The sequence below is a fragment of the Melitaea cinxia genome, chromosome Z (assembly GCF_905220565.1).
Source record: "Melitaea cinxia chromosome Z, ilMelCinx1.1, whole genome shotgun sequence".
Taxonomy (NCBI): Eukaryota; Metazoa; Arthropoda; class Insecta; order Lepidoptera; family Nymphalidae; genus Melitaea; species Melitaea cinxia.
Genome location: NC_059424.1, coordinates 6,165,656 through 6,182,437, shown reverse-complemented (window position 1 = coordinate 6,182,437; position 16,782 = coordinate 6,165,656). Strand labels below are relative to the sequence as shown.

At 35.2% G+C, this 16,782-nt stretch overlaps 1 protein-coding gene across 1 annotated transcript in view; it reads left to right on the top strand.

The window, feature by feature from the left end:
* LOC123668990 (kalirin) overlaps positions 1-16,782 on the top strand; it is a 117,652-nt gene that overhangs the window by 25,087 nt on the left and 75,783 nt on the right. The window contains exons 14-24 of the mRNA XM_045602672.1: positions 8,095-8,254; positions 8,604-8,735; positions 8,872-9,076; positions 9,202-9,430; positions 9,507-9,807; positions 9,952-10,152; positions 11,782-12,047; positions 12,834-13,001; positions 13,446-13,572; positions 13,661-13,872; positions 14,309-14,441. Coding sequence (XP_045458628.1) covers positions 8,095-8,254; positions 8,604-8,735; positions 8,872-9,076; positions 9,202-9,430; positions 9,507-9,807; positions 9,952-10,152; positions 11,782-12,047; positions 12,834-13,001; positions 13,446-13,572; positions 13,661-13,872; positions 14,309-14,441 — 2,134 coding nt within the window. The remainder of the gene's footprint in view (positions 1-8,094; positions 8,255-8,603; positions 8,736-8,871; positions 9,077-9,201; positions 9,431-9,506; positions 9,808-9,951; positions 10,153-11,781; positions 12,048-12,833; positions 13,002-13,445; positions 13,573-13,660; positions 13,873-14,308; positions 14,442-16,782) is intronic.

Here is a 16,782-nt window from a genome sequence, read left to right as displayed (position 1 = left end):
AGTTGGTAGAATCGACTTTTATGAAAATGAATATATAATAACGTATTTAAATATATAATATATTTAAATACGTTGCGCGGTATATGTTTCAAAAGTTTTTAATTTATTTATTCTTAAATTAATTTATTTTCAAATTATCCATATCCACAAAACTATTACATATCTGTGCTAAGAGATTAAAAATAAAAATGTGTAGCAATGTTATGAACATTATTGTTTTGAATCGGGAATAGCAATAGGTACGGACCTCGCAGAGTTGGGTACTGAACGGTTCTTTCAAGAAAGAGACATTTTTTATTATTATTTAACTGGGTTGGCAACCAAGCGTACGGCTCACCTGATGGTAAACGATTATTGTAGCTTATACACGCCCGTAACGTCAGAAGCATCGCAAGCGTGCCGACTCTATCTCCAATCCCGCTCAGGAGCTGTGGTCACCTTTCTCACCAACAAGAACACAACACTGCTTGAAAGCAGTATTATTTAGTTGTGATCTTCTGTAAGGTAGAGGTACTATTCCAGTCGAGCTGCTCCATATTTTGAGCAGAAATATCCTGCTGTACCCTACCCCAGTTATCGCACTCTTCTCTATTGCAATCGGCCACAAAATAATTATATTAAATACGTGTAAATTTACAAATACCTCTGCGCATAAGCTCAGCAACAAATCACAACTCTCCCACGGTTGTTTCGCTTCGGTATTATTGCGCCGGCGAGGTCATTATGCAAGTAGCATCAAATCGTTTAACCGTTACATGATTTGTTTCTCTTAATAAAAATGATAAAATAACTGAGTAGTCTATGTTATTATATACTATCACTCACCAATATTGGTACATCTGTCACACTTTATTTTCTATGCCTTTATTGTTGCAGCTGGTTATTTTAATAAAAACAGTAATACAATGAATGAGTACTATTTTAAATTATCTTGTGATAGTAAAGTTATTATTGCTTAAATAATAATAGTATAGAATGCTTATTATATAAGAACTTTGCACTTGAACATTTTTATTTTAAAGATATATGGTACGTTACGTTTATTTAATTCAATAAGCTATTAAATAACAGAGGGGAACATACAAACAATTTTTAGACTTTGTAGTGCCCTCGAATCTCTCATCGTCGTTCCCCCTGCTTCCCCCCACTTTTAATAACGAGACTAACGATCTGGCGGGATCCTGCTTAACTGTACGTCGATATTAAATCCATCGGCTCGAAATGCAACCCTCATTTCCTTGCGTCAAACACGAAAGTCAACAATCTAGACCGTAAGCTTAAATTTATGCTCCCACTCTCTGCTCTAATGTTTTTTTATTATAAAATAGCTTTTAAAGCACTTTTTGTAGACATGTATAAAACAATCTAACCATTATTAGATGGTTTATAATGATTTTGGTTGTATGCAGTTTTCTATACATTGATGTTATGCATAAAATTAAATATGGTTCAACTAAACTAAATAAAATTCGTTAATTCATATTTTTTTTTTTTGACACGAATGTACGAGTACAGTGAAGCTAATATTAATGATTATTACTGTTGAATTCATGAGTTTTCGCAGTTTCGGTATCATGTTTCACACTATTTTATCGACATAACTTTCTTTGGTATATTTCATGAGACAATATCAAAATAATTTACTGTTAATAAATGTTTATTTTTAAAGTCAACTCAGTGTCAGTATTGGCAAGTATATGGTGATTCGGAATATACATAAAATTTCATTGAAGAACTCTTTGAATATATAATGGCAGTAAAAAATTGTGATGGTAATAAAATCGGTATGTAACAACGGACAATAGCATGTTATACTACACATTTATAGTGTCTGTTTGTTTCTTGTCAGTTTCTCAATCAATATATTTCTTTAATACACTTCGTTATATCTATTTGTAATTGCCGATGCGAAATCATTGTCTATACCGTGAGGAAGAGTTATCGTATTAGTTATTTGCGAGAGAAAGCCCGTACTTACACTCATTGTAACTACGGAGGCGTATGGGAATAGGAAGTGTTTGGATTACACCATTTGTGTCGTCACTAACTTCGAAATAATCATTAATGGTAGGGTCTTTAAAGAAACAACTAGCCCTAACGGTCATGAGAATCCTTTTAATTTCCTGATATATTGAATAAGATTAACTATTCCCATCATCAATTATCAAAAATGCTAACGATATTTTAACCCATGACCGACCTTTTACATAATTAATGTAATGTTGTAAAATTATTTTTCAAACTAATATCTAAAATATTATTATAAATAATTTTTGTAAGTATATTATGATATTTATTTAAGCCTTGATCCAGATAGGTTTTGCTGTCCTGTTATCTTTAAATTCTTCAATGACAATTAAAATTACTATATTCTTGTTTTAAAAATATGAATATGTATTATATATTTTGTCTTTATTAGATGAATATTAAGAATGTAGATAAGTCAATTGATTGGGATTAGCTCTAGTCACCTAACTCACCACAGGAACACAACACTGCTTGAAAGAAGCATTATTTAGCTGTGATCTTCTGGTAAGGTCGAGGTGCTACCCGTCGGGCTGCTCTAGATTTTGAGCAGGATTTCCTGCTGAGCCCTACCTCAGTTAAAATAATAAAAAGTGAAGATGCGAAATTCCTCAAATACACTTATGAGTTAAGGATATTAATAGAACTGTCTATTTCAATAAAGTTGTTATGATATCTGCATTTCAATTTAGCGTAATTGACATTCAAATGGTTCTCATATTGTCGCATACCTTGTTTCACTACACGCGAATTCGTTGTTCCTCTTCATGGAAAGTATTAATAAATTCATTTAATTTACCATTAGACGGACTTAATACAACTCGTTAAAAATTTTGACTAACCGAAAGATATCGAAATGAAAATAAACGCCTTTAATTCTATCGTTTGCACGCCAATTATAATTTCTACCATTAGGTTTCTTGTTTTTAGCACACATTAAATTAAGTATAAAATTTGCCATGTAACGATATTTTGTGGATAGGTCAGTCAGTCAGTTCAGCCTATTGTAGTCCATTGCTGGACATAGTCCTCCCCAATTAATAATATGCCTCATATGCGGCAAACCTTATTTTGAAGAAATTAATAAAAATAACAAAAAATAATTCTGTGTGGTTACGGCAGTAAGGAATATAGCCATCCCTCGTCTTCCTGTGGGTGTTGTAAGAGGCGAATAGGAGATAACACAGTTCAACTACCACCTGGAACTTAAAAAGCTGACCGATGGCGGGATAACCACCCAACTGCTGGCTTTGAAATACATAGGCCGAAGACGGGCAGCAGCGTCTTGTGGTTATGGGTGATAAGTAATCAATATAGATGGGATAATATATCATGAGTAGTATATGTGCATTAAACTTACCGTACTCTTCTAATTTCTTAATACTACAAGATACAATTTTAAGCTTGTTAATAGAAGGTCAGTACTAATAAGCTTATATAATTATAACATCATCTACGAGTCTTGTCCCCATTTGTCTGAGTTCTTTACATTTAATCCTGTATTCTTAACATTGCGGGGGAGGGGGACCTGGTGACTTATAGTAGGTACATGTATTTTATACCTTTTTTGAGCACCAGTTCTTCGCTACTCGGGTTGTCAAATTTTGTATTATAGTTATATTATTGACTAGCTTCTGCGCGCGACTTCGTCCGCGTGGAACAGAGGCGCGCGCAATACTTGATGCTGTGCTGTCGTGGACTTTTTTTTAGAACTTTTAAAGAGGATCAATTCTGTCATACATCATTTTTGCGAAACTTTAACTGTTTTAACAGCGCACGGAGCAGCGGAAGCTCTCAAAAGGAAAAAAGAACCCCCGATTTTGAAACATTCTTCATTGGTGCTCCGCTGCTTTTGGTCTTAACGTGATAATATATAGCCTATAACCTTCCTCGATAAATGGGCTATCTAACACTATTATAAAGAATTTTTCAAATCGGACCAGTAGTTTCTGAGATTAGCGCGTTCAAACAAACAAACAAACTCTTCAGCTTTATAATATTAGTTATTGATAAGATGTTTCATTGTATCAACGTGATTGTGATGGAAAAAATAAATCATTATTATTATTATTTTATTAATACCAGCCTCTTAATTAAACAATACTGCTGCTGACATCTGCATTTCAGTTATGATAATATTTATTATTCTGCTATTGTTTGCTGATAAATGTTGCTTTTGCCTGCTACGTAATTACTCATTTTCAAGCTCAAGTAACATCACATAATGAATCAAATACTTGTCAATATTTGTCCAGATTTTTTGATGATAACCAGTAGCACAGATAAGAAAATTATGAACTTTATTTTACGTGCAGAAATTATTATAAGTACGTTAGTAGAAGTCATTCATAAGCATTACTAAAAATCTATTGCTTTTTTACGTTTCTATAACTAAAACTAAAGAACTGGCTCCACACGTATCGTCTCGTCGTTCCTGTGGGCATAGCCAGTGATGTCGAGAGGGTGGCGCAGAGCTTAGGCAACTCTGCGTTTTCCTGAAGTGTGTCCTAGGCGACACAGTGTCTGTCTGACACTGTCTATATCGTCTGCAATAGACGGACTAAGGCCAATAACTAACGATATTACGTTTTTGTTTATGAGGTAATTTATGAAAAGGTTTATTGGGTAATTAATTAAAAGGTTTATTGTGTAAGCGTAAAATTGATTTGTTTACGCAATTTCGATTGTCTATTGTTGTGTCAAAAGTGTAGCTGCGATAATATTTTACGTAATATGGTCGAGAAGCAGCATTATATGCAGGCGTAGTTTCATTCCGCTTGCTATCCTATTACTTTCACTGATGTTTTTGTCCTTGTTAAGTTAGTTGTTGCAAATTTATGTCACTATGCTCATCACGTTTCGCTTACCAGTCCTCTTTAGCGTAGTAGAAACTTTAGTACTATTTCTTATAGAAATAAATATAAAAATCATTTAGTTTTCAATAAGATAACGTTAGACAGTAATTTTTAATACGGTTTTAAATTAGGCGTCTGTTAAAGCGGATATAAAATGTCCGCGATGCATTTTAACGTTCCCATAAAACTACGACTGAGGCTTAATTGTTAGGCAGCTTGCCTTCATAGGCGTATGTCCGTCACAACCAACATTTTACGAGCTTAATAAAGTTTTACGTCTTGATAATACGCACTTTGTCCTGTTTATAAAGCTAAGCCACTCTACTGCTATTTACGGTGAAATACAGTTACGTATTGAACGTCGAGGACCTAATCAACAACCGTTTCCTAAGCAAATCATCTGGTCCGATTGCCGATCATAAATCAGTTTATTTGAATTTAACAATATAAGCAGAATTTACAGCGATACAGATAATTTATTTGAACGTTTTGTGACTACATTAACGTTCAATGATAATGTATACTGTCTAGTTAATATGGGTACATTATTTAATGAGGCGTACATAGACGTCTTTCGTTCTGTGTTAGGATGTAAACACACATGTGAGAAGCAAGTATTGCGGCAACGTTTAAGGCACTGTGGTCTCGAGAGCGATGGATATCTCTCGGTTCCGATTGGCCGCCGACGCGTGAGGAATGTCGCGCTCCGACGACATTAGAAACCGTGGTCGCACGAAATATTTATCTCCTAAACAAGTGGCAGGAATCGCTATGGACTTTATATATGTATATCTATTAAATGTTTTGTGCTGCTATCGTTAATGATAAAATTTGAGACGTCGCATATGTACTGAAATTTTCATTTCTGTTACTTATGTTAACAGCTACACGTGTAAATGGGTTCATTTACGTACAACTAATATTATTTTTAATTAAAAACTGTGGATTTTTCCCTTTTTAATCTGAAGGTATTTCGAAGTGCTTACATAATTATTATAGTGATGATAATTGTTGAGAAGTAATACGAAATTTTACTTTATTGTGTTATTAGATCTAAATGACGATTTTAGTCAAAATATATGTAGATAAAGCAATTAATATTACCAGATTGGGCAAAAGGTTGACCGGTATTCAGAAGGTTTTTTTCTTATCGCGATGCTTTATTAGTTTGGAGTCCAAACTCTGATTTTTCTTCGATAGCAGTGCAGTGTTATATACATAATTATGTGCTGTAGTATGTGCTACAGCAAATATCGTCAGCTCAACTTCAATTTGTAGCCATTTTCCGTTTGGGACGTTTATTTACATAGATATTTTAAAAATCTTATGTCTTGAAAACTATGTCACTTCTGCTTAACCCATTAAACCCATTCACAAAGTAATGTTTTTTGATTAAAATGAAAACAATATAATTATAATTGAGTTTGCTCGCAAACGAAAGTACCGACTTCAATTACATCGTCAAGTAATATAACGTAAGTAGACGAAAAAATTAACAAACGCACTAGTCATCTCTACGATTTTCGAGGGTTTCCTTCGATTTCTCTGGGATTCCATCGTCAGATCCTGGTTTCCTGGTACCACGTCTGAGATATCTCCTTTCCAACAAAAAAAGAATTAACAAAATCGGTTCATAAATGAGGAAGTTATCCCCGAATATACATAATATATACTAGCTGACCTGGCGAACTTTGTACCGCCTTCTTTATTTTTTTCTTAAATATAATAATTAATATATCAAAATAAAATATAGCCTATCTTTCAAGTTGGATCGAACTGCACATGGTGTGCGAATTTTATTATAATCGGTTAAGTGGTTTAGGAGTCCATTGAGGACAAACATTGTGACACGAGATTTATATATATTAAGATATATAAATCTCGTGTCACAATGTTTGTCCTCAATGGACTCCTAAACTACTTAACCGATTTTAGTCAAATTTGCACACCGTGTGCAGTTTGATCCAACTTAAAAGATAGGCTATATTTTATTTTGATATATTATGTTATTATTATATTTCAGAAAAAAATAAGGTGATACGAAGTTCGCCAGGTCAGCTAGTATATATTAAGATTATCGGTCGAAACGGTCGAATTGAGTAACCTCCTCCTTTTTTGAAGTCGGTTAAAAATGATTCGGTTTGTATTTCCTACTACAATATAAGACAACTACACTTACCACAAAATATTAATATTAATATCCGATATACGATTAAAACAAAACATTAATTTTTAATAATTTTACAAATGCCTGAGTGTTGTCGTCGTTACATAAACTCTTACAAATTGTTAAATGTTTATCAAACGCAATAGTATTTTTAGTTTTGACTAGGCGTGTTTTCTAAATAATCAATTGTTTTTTCATTGGATATACGCATATCACAAAGAGTCATTATTGATTACCTATTGCAGAGAACATCGCGTAAGAGATTTACTAACCAACCGTAACATAACAGTAGGCGCAGTGGCTGTGTAGGTCACTCTTGAGTACTCACCAGTTTTACACCGTTTTCTTCCTTACTTATTTTAGAAACAATATACTAAATTATTATTTTAACAAAAAACAGCGACAATCAGTATTGATTATATCGAAGTGTACGAACTATTAATGTTAAACATCCGATGAAATGAACATTTTTGTGTAAAATGCTCAAGTATCATCGACGATCGCATAGACACAAGTCGCCAGTGCAATGTTTGCGGTGGAGGTTAGTAACGCTAATCACTCTAAAATATGTAGTCATTTTTTTAATTTAAGTGTTAGTTTGACCAGTTAAAAATAATATTTAAGACATGTGCATTGTTCACGTCGAGGCAAAATCGAACATCGGAGATGTTAAGCGGTGCTTTTTTCATGAAATCTTGCTGTTTAACTTGTTTATTTTATTAGATACTAGCGATTCGCCCCGGCGTCGTACGGTTGCAAAAACTGTCAGTGTTCCTCTGCTATATTATGCATGCATTATACATTTAAACCTTTTTTTGGAATAACTTTTTTTTTACTAAAGAAAACCACTTCAAAATCCGTTGGGTAGTTTTAAAGATTAAGCATGCAGACAGCGGGATGTGACTTTTTTATACTATGTAATAATATGAAACGACGATGATATGAATGTTAGATTGAGATGATTTAGCAAGACAAGATCATTGGTTATAAAAAGATAATTAAATATGTTTTCCAAAGTTTGTTATCAATTATTTCGTTTTGTCTCAGGTCATCCGGGGAAACAGAGGCAGCTAGTACGGCGGCGGTGGAGTCGACTTTGGAAAGGCTACGAGGCACGCGTAGCGCTCTCGAAGAATTGTGGTCTGACCGCGAGCGTCGCCTCGAGCTCACGCTACAGCTAAGACATTTTGAAAGAGATGCTCTCGAGGTGGGTAACATATACGACATTGTGCTACAATATTTATGGTTATCTAAAATATATTTATTTCTTATTTAATATGATTACGTCGATCTCAGTTGTATTATGAATATTTCTGTTTGAATGCTGGATTATGATAGATTATTATCGGTTTTTATATGGAACGTAAAAATTAACTCGCGATAAGGTTTGCACCAAGCATGCTCATTTAATTTTTGTTGAAATTTTTCTCATGTTTATTCGTAATAAAATTCACTTCTCGTGTAGCGATGTAAAGACTGCTTTTAACCGAGTATGTTATATAATAATTATGTTTTCTCGAATAAGTATTATAAATAACGTATTAAATTGTCATCAGGTGTCATCGAGGCTCGAATTGTGGGGTGATGAGTTGCAGCGCACGGAACCGCCGAGAGACCCGCAGCAGGCCGAACAGGCGCTAGCTGCGCACAATGAGAGTGTAGCCAGGATGCAACATGCCACCTTTCAGGTTACCCTTACAGTTACTGCAAACCCTGTCACTGTCTTGCACTGTGATAACTCAACAAAATACTACTCATAACATTCGATATCTTTATATTTTTTTCGATCGACTTAAGTAAAATCTAACTATATTTTACAAAAAGGTGGTGCAACAAGGACAAGAACTAGCCGCAGCTATTGCCGAGGCCTCGGATGTAATGGCGTCGAGCTCGGATAGTTCAGAGGGCGCCCCGATGGATGCACAGGCCCGAGTGCAGCTTCTTCTCGAATTCTTACATGATAGACAGCTAGATTTAGAAGAATTAGCAGAGGAGAGGCGCGCACGTTTCGAACAATGTGTCCAACTAGGTGAATACGAGTATTTATAGTAAAGAGCATAGAGTTACTTAATTAATACAGAATTAGGAAAAAAATTTGTTTTGGTATCAGTAAAAAAAGTTTTATCCGATAAAGTCATGGACAATGCTTTTCAGGTCAATTTAAAAAAGATGCCGCACAAGTCGTCAGTTGGATCAGAAATGGTGAAGCGATGCTTTTAGCATCATTTTCTATTCCGGGGACTCTAGCTGAGGCAGAGCAGTTAAAGCGAGAACATGACCAGTTTCAAGTAGCGGTCGAAAAAACTCACGCTAGTGCTGTGCAAGTAAAATATAGGGCAGATGCACTACGGGCAGCGAATCATTATGATCCTCATACTATAAGGTACATTGCAATTATTTATTTCGATTATAGTTTCTTAAGGATGTAAAATGTGTGCTAAATTAATCTATATGATTAGGGAAATATCAGAGGAAGTGACGGAGCGATGGCAGAGGCTAGTGACGTGTGCCGAAGAGAGGCACAAACTAGTGACCGCTTCTCTCAATTTCTACAAGACGGCAGAGCAAGTATGCTCTGTACTGGACTCGCTGGAGCGCGAGTATCGCCGTGACGAGGACTGGTGCGGCTCCACCGCTGCGGCCGCAGCCGCCGCCTCCGCCTCTAACTCTGGCCTCTCAGCCGTATCCTTGTCCTCTATTTCTCTTAACAGCGATGGAGATGAAGTGACTCATTTACAGAATTTAGACAAAGCGTCCCAGGTAATTAAAAATCTTATGTTGTTGGTATTAAAATTGGCTCAATATTTGATCCTTTGTATAATTTAAGTATAGATATTATCTCAATAGTTCTGCAGCTAAACTGTGTTCGAAAAAAAAAATATTGACATGTTTATATAACCTTAGGTCGCCGCGCTAATAGTCAAGCACGGTGAGCAGAAGGAAGCGTTCCTCAAGGCGTGCACGCTGGCCCGGCGCACCGCGGAGACGTTCCTCAAGTACGCGGCGCGCTCGGCGCAGGTGCACGGGCAGACCGCGGCCGCGAGCAAGGCGCACCACGAGCAGACACGCGCCATACTCGACACACTCCTCGCGCAGGAAAACAAGGTTGGTAAACGCCTCGCGGTTTCACCTGCGTAATATCCGATTTCGTGGGAATGTCTAGATAAATAGTAGCTTATGTTTTATTCTGGACCTCCAGCTATTGGACATGCCATGTTTTATTACAATCTATCCGGTATTTTTTGCCGGCAAGAATAACAACCCGTCACCATCCTCAAAAACTTTCGCATTTATAATTATAGTAGGATTGTCTATTTCTATAACAAAATCACTTCCGTTGTTTTATGTGTTTATCATTTCTCATGATTTTAGCTTTCGTAAGTATTAATCAATAGGATTTCTAAATCAGTAAATAATTTTTTAAATCAAACTGGTATATCCCTAAATAAGCGCCTTGAAACAAACTTTCGCATCGCTCTGATGAGTAAATAATATTATATTTGTTTGTAATATATTTTCGCAATATTTAAATTTCTTAACGTACTACTTACACTTCTGCTGGACAAATACATGTTCGTCATATTAAACAAAAGACCTAGATTTTCTTCTATTTGATAAATACATAATATGAGAATTTTATTTATAAACTATCTAGCTAGCACGCTTATTGTTTTCCGGTGCATATTATAAAAATAACATTGAACCTATAATATCAGCTATAATACATTATTCATATCAGATTGAAATACATTGCGATTTAAACACAAACAACAATGCATCGATTGCGATCGGACATCGCTTGTTTACCTGTCTACTCACAATTCAAATTGTGTCGTAAAAATATTTATGTAGTAAATTCCTCGCGCTTGTCAATAGTTTTATTATCTTCGGACGTGAACGAATAAGCATGTCACTCATCTGACTGAAATTTAGTATGGTTTTCCATGTTTCTGACGGTTAGATCAGCGATCGGTATGGTTGGATGAAGTTGGGGACAATGGAGTTTATGTTATGGTCGACGGGATCGCGAGCGCTAGTCTACCATTGCTGCACACGCTATGTGAAATTTAAAAGTTAAAACTCATATGAAGAGTTTCGTCATGATTTTAATTCAAACAGTAACTATTTTTTAATTTATATTTAAATTTTACGTTTTGAAGTTAAAAAATTGAAGTTATAATTTTAAAGCTGTGGTGATGTGGTTACGTGTTATTCTGCAGTGATCGTGAAATTAACGAGTACTACACATATTAACTAGTGAACTACAATTAAATCACATAAATAAATATGAATTGTATGTAATACTAATTTAGTGTTTGATTTTGCTTTTTTTTTAAATTGTTATTTATTAATAACTAGTTGTATCTGCGACTTCGTCCGCGTGGAATTTAACAAAAAAGTAGTAAAATATTGTTCAGTTCGTAGAGTTATAAAATAAATAAATTCCTAAAATAAAATTAGCCTAAGTTACTCTTTACTACATCAGCTATTTGCTAGTGAAAGTCCCGTCAAAATCTGTCCAGCCGTTTCAGAGAGTAGCCGGAAGAAACAGACATACAGATAGACAGACAGACAGAATATTGACAGAAAAATTGTAGAAAATGCTATTTTGGTATATGTATACATTCATATGCATTTAGTAAAAAGCGGTTATTTTAATATTACAAGCAGACACTTCAATTTTTATTTTTGTATAGATTTACAAGTTCATTACATTTTATCTCGGTGTTCTAGGTTTTGGAACACTGGACCGTTCGTAAGAAGCGTCTCGAGCAGTGCCAGCAGTTCGCGTTGTTCGAGCGGTCGGCGCGCGCCGCCGTGGAGTGGATCCGCGAGACGCAAGAGCGGTGCGGCGCGGCCGCGGCGGCGGCGGCGGGCGGGGTGGCGCGCGAGTCGCGCGAGCGCGTGCGCCTGCTGGCCCAGCTCGCGGACGGCCTGGTCGAGAAGGGTCACCCACACGCCGTGCAGATCAAGGAGTGGGTGGCCGCTGTCGATGCCAGGTATACATTGCTTACAATATATTACCTATACCTCGAGATGAACTGCGGAAGGGCACAGCAGGTAATTTCCTGCTCAAAATATGGAGCAGCCCGACCTTACAGAATATCACAGATAAATAATACGGTTTTCAAGCTGTGTTGTATTCTTGTTGGTGAGTAAGGTGACCAGAGCAGGAGCTCCCACTCCCCAATCCCACCCAGGAGGGTGGGATTGGGGATAGGGTCGAAAACGCGCTTGCGATGCTTCTGGTGTTGCGGACATCTATAAACTACGGTAATCGCTTATTGTCAGGTGAGCCGTAATATGCTTGTTTCACGACTGAAGTAAAACTCTCTATATTCACTAACTTATAACGCTCTCGTCACCAGCGTACTCCCCAAATCAAGCGTGCGTAAAAAAGTTTTACTTCAAAAAAGATGTACTTCTTGTGATTAGTAACCGTTTATAAAATATTTTATTACTTTAGACTCCTCTCTCCTCCGTTGTCACAGTATGTCACTGCGACTCTTTGGATTTTTTTTATTCGATGAATCGCGAATGTTGCATTTTATTAATAAACCCTCTTTACCCATTGTCACATTTTGTCACGCTAAGCCCCCCCCCCCCAATTCACGAATGCATTTTATAGACTAGCCCTTACTAGCTAGGATTGAAATAGTTCTAATTGAATATTTTGGTCTATGGAGACTAATTTTAAAAATTCTTAAATTGTAGAATAGGGAATTCAAACAATGTATATGTCTTCTACTAAAAGCGTTAATTAAGCACGTTTTTTATTTCAATAGATATGCAGAGTTCAGCGGTTCGATGGAGGGTGGCGAGAGCGAGGCGGAGAGTGACTCCGGCGTGGCGGCTTCGCTCAGCTCCACGCAGACGAGCGAGGCGGAGCAGCGCGCCGAGCCGCCGCCCGCCGCCACCGCCGACGACAAGCGACGCAGTGCGCGCCGCAAGGAGTGCGTACACACACTACTTGCTTAAATAATCTAATTTATATGTTGATATAGAACATCAACAACTGTTACATATTATCTTCGTTTACTATATTGAAAGAGAAGAGTTGTTTCTTTGAACTCGCTGATCTCTAGATTGCACCAATTATGAAAATTATTTCCTCTTTAAGTTGAAAAGTCATAAAGACGTTAACGTTAGCATTAATTGCTATACTACTATTGCCTTTGTATTTTTTGCTAACGCAAAATATTAACCATGAATATTAATGCTAACGTAACGGCGTGTTTTATTTTCATGTATATTTCGAAAAATGTTTTTAGGCAAAATTAAATTTTGTACCACCTAGTGAAATGTTCATGTTTTACTTAGGCAATTTGGTTTTGATGATGATACATTGTACCAAATTTTTATGCTTTTAATCTAATTTAATATTTCAAATACTATAGGTTTATTATGGCCGAGCTACTGCAGACGGAACGTGCTTATGTCAAAGACCTGGAAACTTGCATCACATGCTATCTACGCGAAATGCGCACAGACCCCGCTTCGGTGCCAGCCGCCCTTCAAGGAAAGGTATGTTGCACAAACTATAATAAGAGTTGCTGTAAACGTAAAATGTTATGTTAATTTATAAACTATGACTTGTTTACGTAATTTTTAGGAAGAGCTCATATTTGGCAACATCGAAGAGATCCACCGGTTCCACGAGCGCGTGTTCCTCCGCGAGCTGGACAAGTACGAGACGATGCCCGAGGACGTCGGACATTGCTTCGTGACGTGGGCGCGCGAGTTCGACATGTACGTGTCGTACTGTCGCAACAAGCCCGACAGCAACGCGGCGGTCGTGCAGCACGCCGGAGACTACTTCGACAGGTAATCGCAGAATCATCGAATCTATCTTGAACGCGTGTTGTTTACTAGAAGTTTCTCTTCAGTTACAATTACATCTGTCATTCACGACTAGTAGCCCCAGGTCTATAAGCATATGAATTTATTTGAAACAAAATTAAGATAGTACTTTAACATTAAAAAAAGCAGCCGCAAGTGTAGATATATTAATTGTCTATGCTTATATCTAAATGAATGAAAAAAGATAATAAGAAATTGTGTGGGAACACATATCAGCTGTTCTATTACTTTATTTCAAGGGTAAAAATGTATGAAAATAGTGTTCAATGAGACACTAGTAATGTTTTGACATTTCTGTGCAATTGGAAATGACAACAAACGATTTTGATGTTAATAGTTTTACCTAGTTTATGCAGTTAAAAAAATAGGATTAAAATATTTTTATTTTTACTTTAAATAGGGTACAACGCAAGAAGAAACTGGAACATCCTTTAGCGGCCTATCTTATAAAGCCAGTACAAAGGATCACAAAATATCAACTTCTACTGAAAGATTTACAAGCATGTTGTGCTGAAGGACAAGGAGAAATTAAGGTAACTGGTTACTTTGTATAATAATTTAATTCGGACAAATAGGTATATATTATAGGTATATATTATAGGTATATATTATAGGTATATATACATAGCTCTTATAAAATTAACAAGAATTATAACCTAAAACAAGGACGTAAGAAGAACAAATACATTGCACAATATTTCTTAAATTACATTTTTATTATTACGAAGTATAAAACTAACGAAAGGCAAAACAAAATAGAATTATATTACATAAATTCACCTAATAAATACATTCGAAAAATTAGTTTAAAATTTAATCTGTACATACAGGAAAAATATTAAATAATTTTTAAAGTGTTATCTTGAAAACTATAATTTCTTATCGTGCTCCAACTTGCATCCAGTGATAAGAAGAAGTGATAAGATTGAGGTTCTCATTAAAAAACTAAAACGATCGTGTAGATTATAAAGTTTACATGTCAATGCTGTTGTTCGTTTGAAAAATAATTTGCAACAGGAGGGAACTCCTGGTGAGTGCGTCAGTTACAGGCTCCTTGCGGTATATTTATATAAATCGTATTGATTTACTAATTCTAATAATAAATAATAATAAATAGTAAATTTTATTGTATACACTTATAAAATAACCCGTATTTGTTGTTTACAGTTATATGACTTAATAGTAAGAATAACTTTTGTTTTTTAATAAAGCAATCCATGTTTTGTTTTCAATACTTCATTATACTTGAAAACATTTTATAATAACTAAAAATTTGTTGGAGAAATGCTTGTCAGGAGACAAAGCAAGCAATACAAAAATAACTATTTCTTAATTTTGCTGGTGGTGTCGTAAGTAGATAAAATATACTATTAACTTTAACAAATGACTTCTTTTAATAAATTTGAATTCCAAAATAAACTTTCTGTATAAGAGTCAAATATATTTGTTAATGTGATCAAATAATCAGAAATAATTACTCAATAATTAATGAACCGCAATGGCCGCCGCGCTAATGTAAATGCTTTTGTTATAGCATGTTAATTAGTCTTACGAGTTCTGCGTCATTTACTATCTCTACTGCCAGAGGGGAATATGATTGAAAATAAATTACTCACGAAAAATTTTCCGAATAGTGCGTCGAACACGTGTTATATTTACGTGGTTATTTAAAAATAATTCGTAGTAAGTAATTAATATCATCAGCCACGAGTGACGTTAGTTTGAGTTCCCTCATAAAAAATCTCGCTCCAGCCGCAATATACACTGAAATCAATTAACGAATCACAAAGTTCGGTAGTGTATTGGATCACCTCAATATACAAAATAGTTACGTGTTGTCGGTAATATACCCACACCCTACTTTATCGATGAGAATACTTATTCTAAAGTACCGCTAGTTCTTTGCTAGTTCTGATTCGGCTTAGTCGCTTATCTACATTGCTAACGAGGTTTTGCGTTTTGTAATGACACTATCAGTATGTTTGTTGTTCCCTTAAGCTCATACAATGTGTATGTGAATGTACAATGTGTATTGGGAATTAAATAAGTTAGTCCATGGTCGGCTATAATTTAACGATTAGTATTGACCAATATTTTCCTCATGATTCATTAGTAAACCGAGTATGCGTTCAGTCGAGATTTGTGTTGAGTTAGTGAGTCGTATTTTTCTCGGAGCTTCAGTTTAAAAAGTGTGTGTTAAATCTTGTGCGTTATGAAATGATATGATTGGTGTAAAAATAGACATCGTGATATTGATGATGCTTAAATATTTGAATCACTATCGCGCAAATAAAATTGGCCCCGCTCCGAAAGATGGTGTTGTATGTGAATTATTTCACTTCAATATGTAATATTTTCCTATTAAGCAACATGTTTTGATCAAACTTGATTTTTAACGTATTTTTATTGATAAGTACTATGAAAAGATTATAAAACTACTAAAATGTAGTCCACAAAATAAGAATTCTAAAAACTTTTATAATGTGAAATAGCTTTAGTTTCAGTCTGTATGCCAATTTATTTTAATAGTTCGTATATAACATGTATTATTTTGCATATTTTACGGTATTGTTAACTCTTATAAGTTAGATTTTTCCGAGTTTCAAACATTTTATTATTATTATATGTTTCCTTATAAGTATATAATTTTATACTAAATAATAAAGTTCTTACAATTACGAAACATAAAAATTTGGGTAAACGTAAAAATTTTAACTTGGTTTTACCTTTCCATTACTTTGTATGTGGTTAATTGGTGGCTGGCTATTGGTCCCAAAATATATTTGTGTGTTTTTTTTTTCGTATAACCTGCTGCTTTCGTATAAACTGCAATAATTATAGTTTGTAGATCAATCATTATATTTAATGTGAATT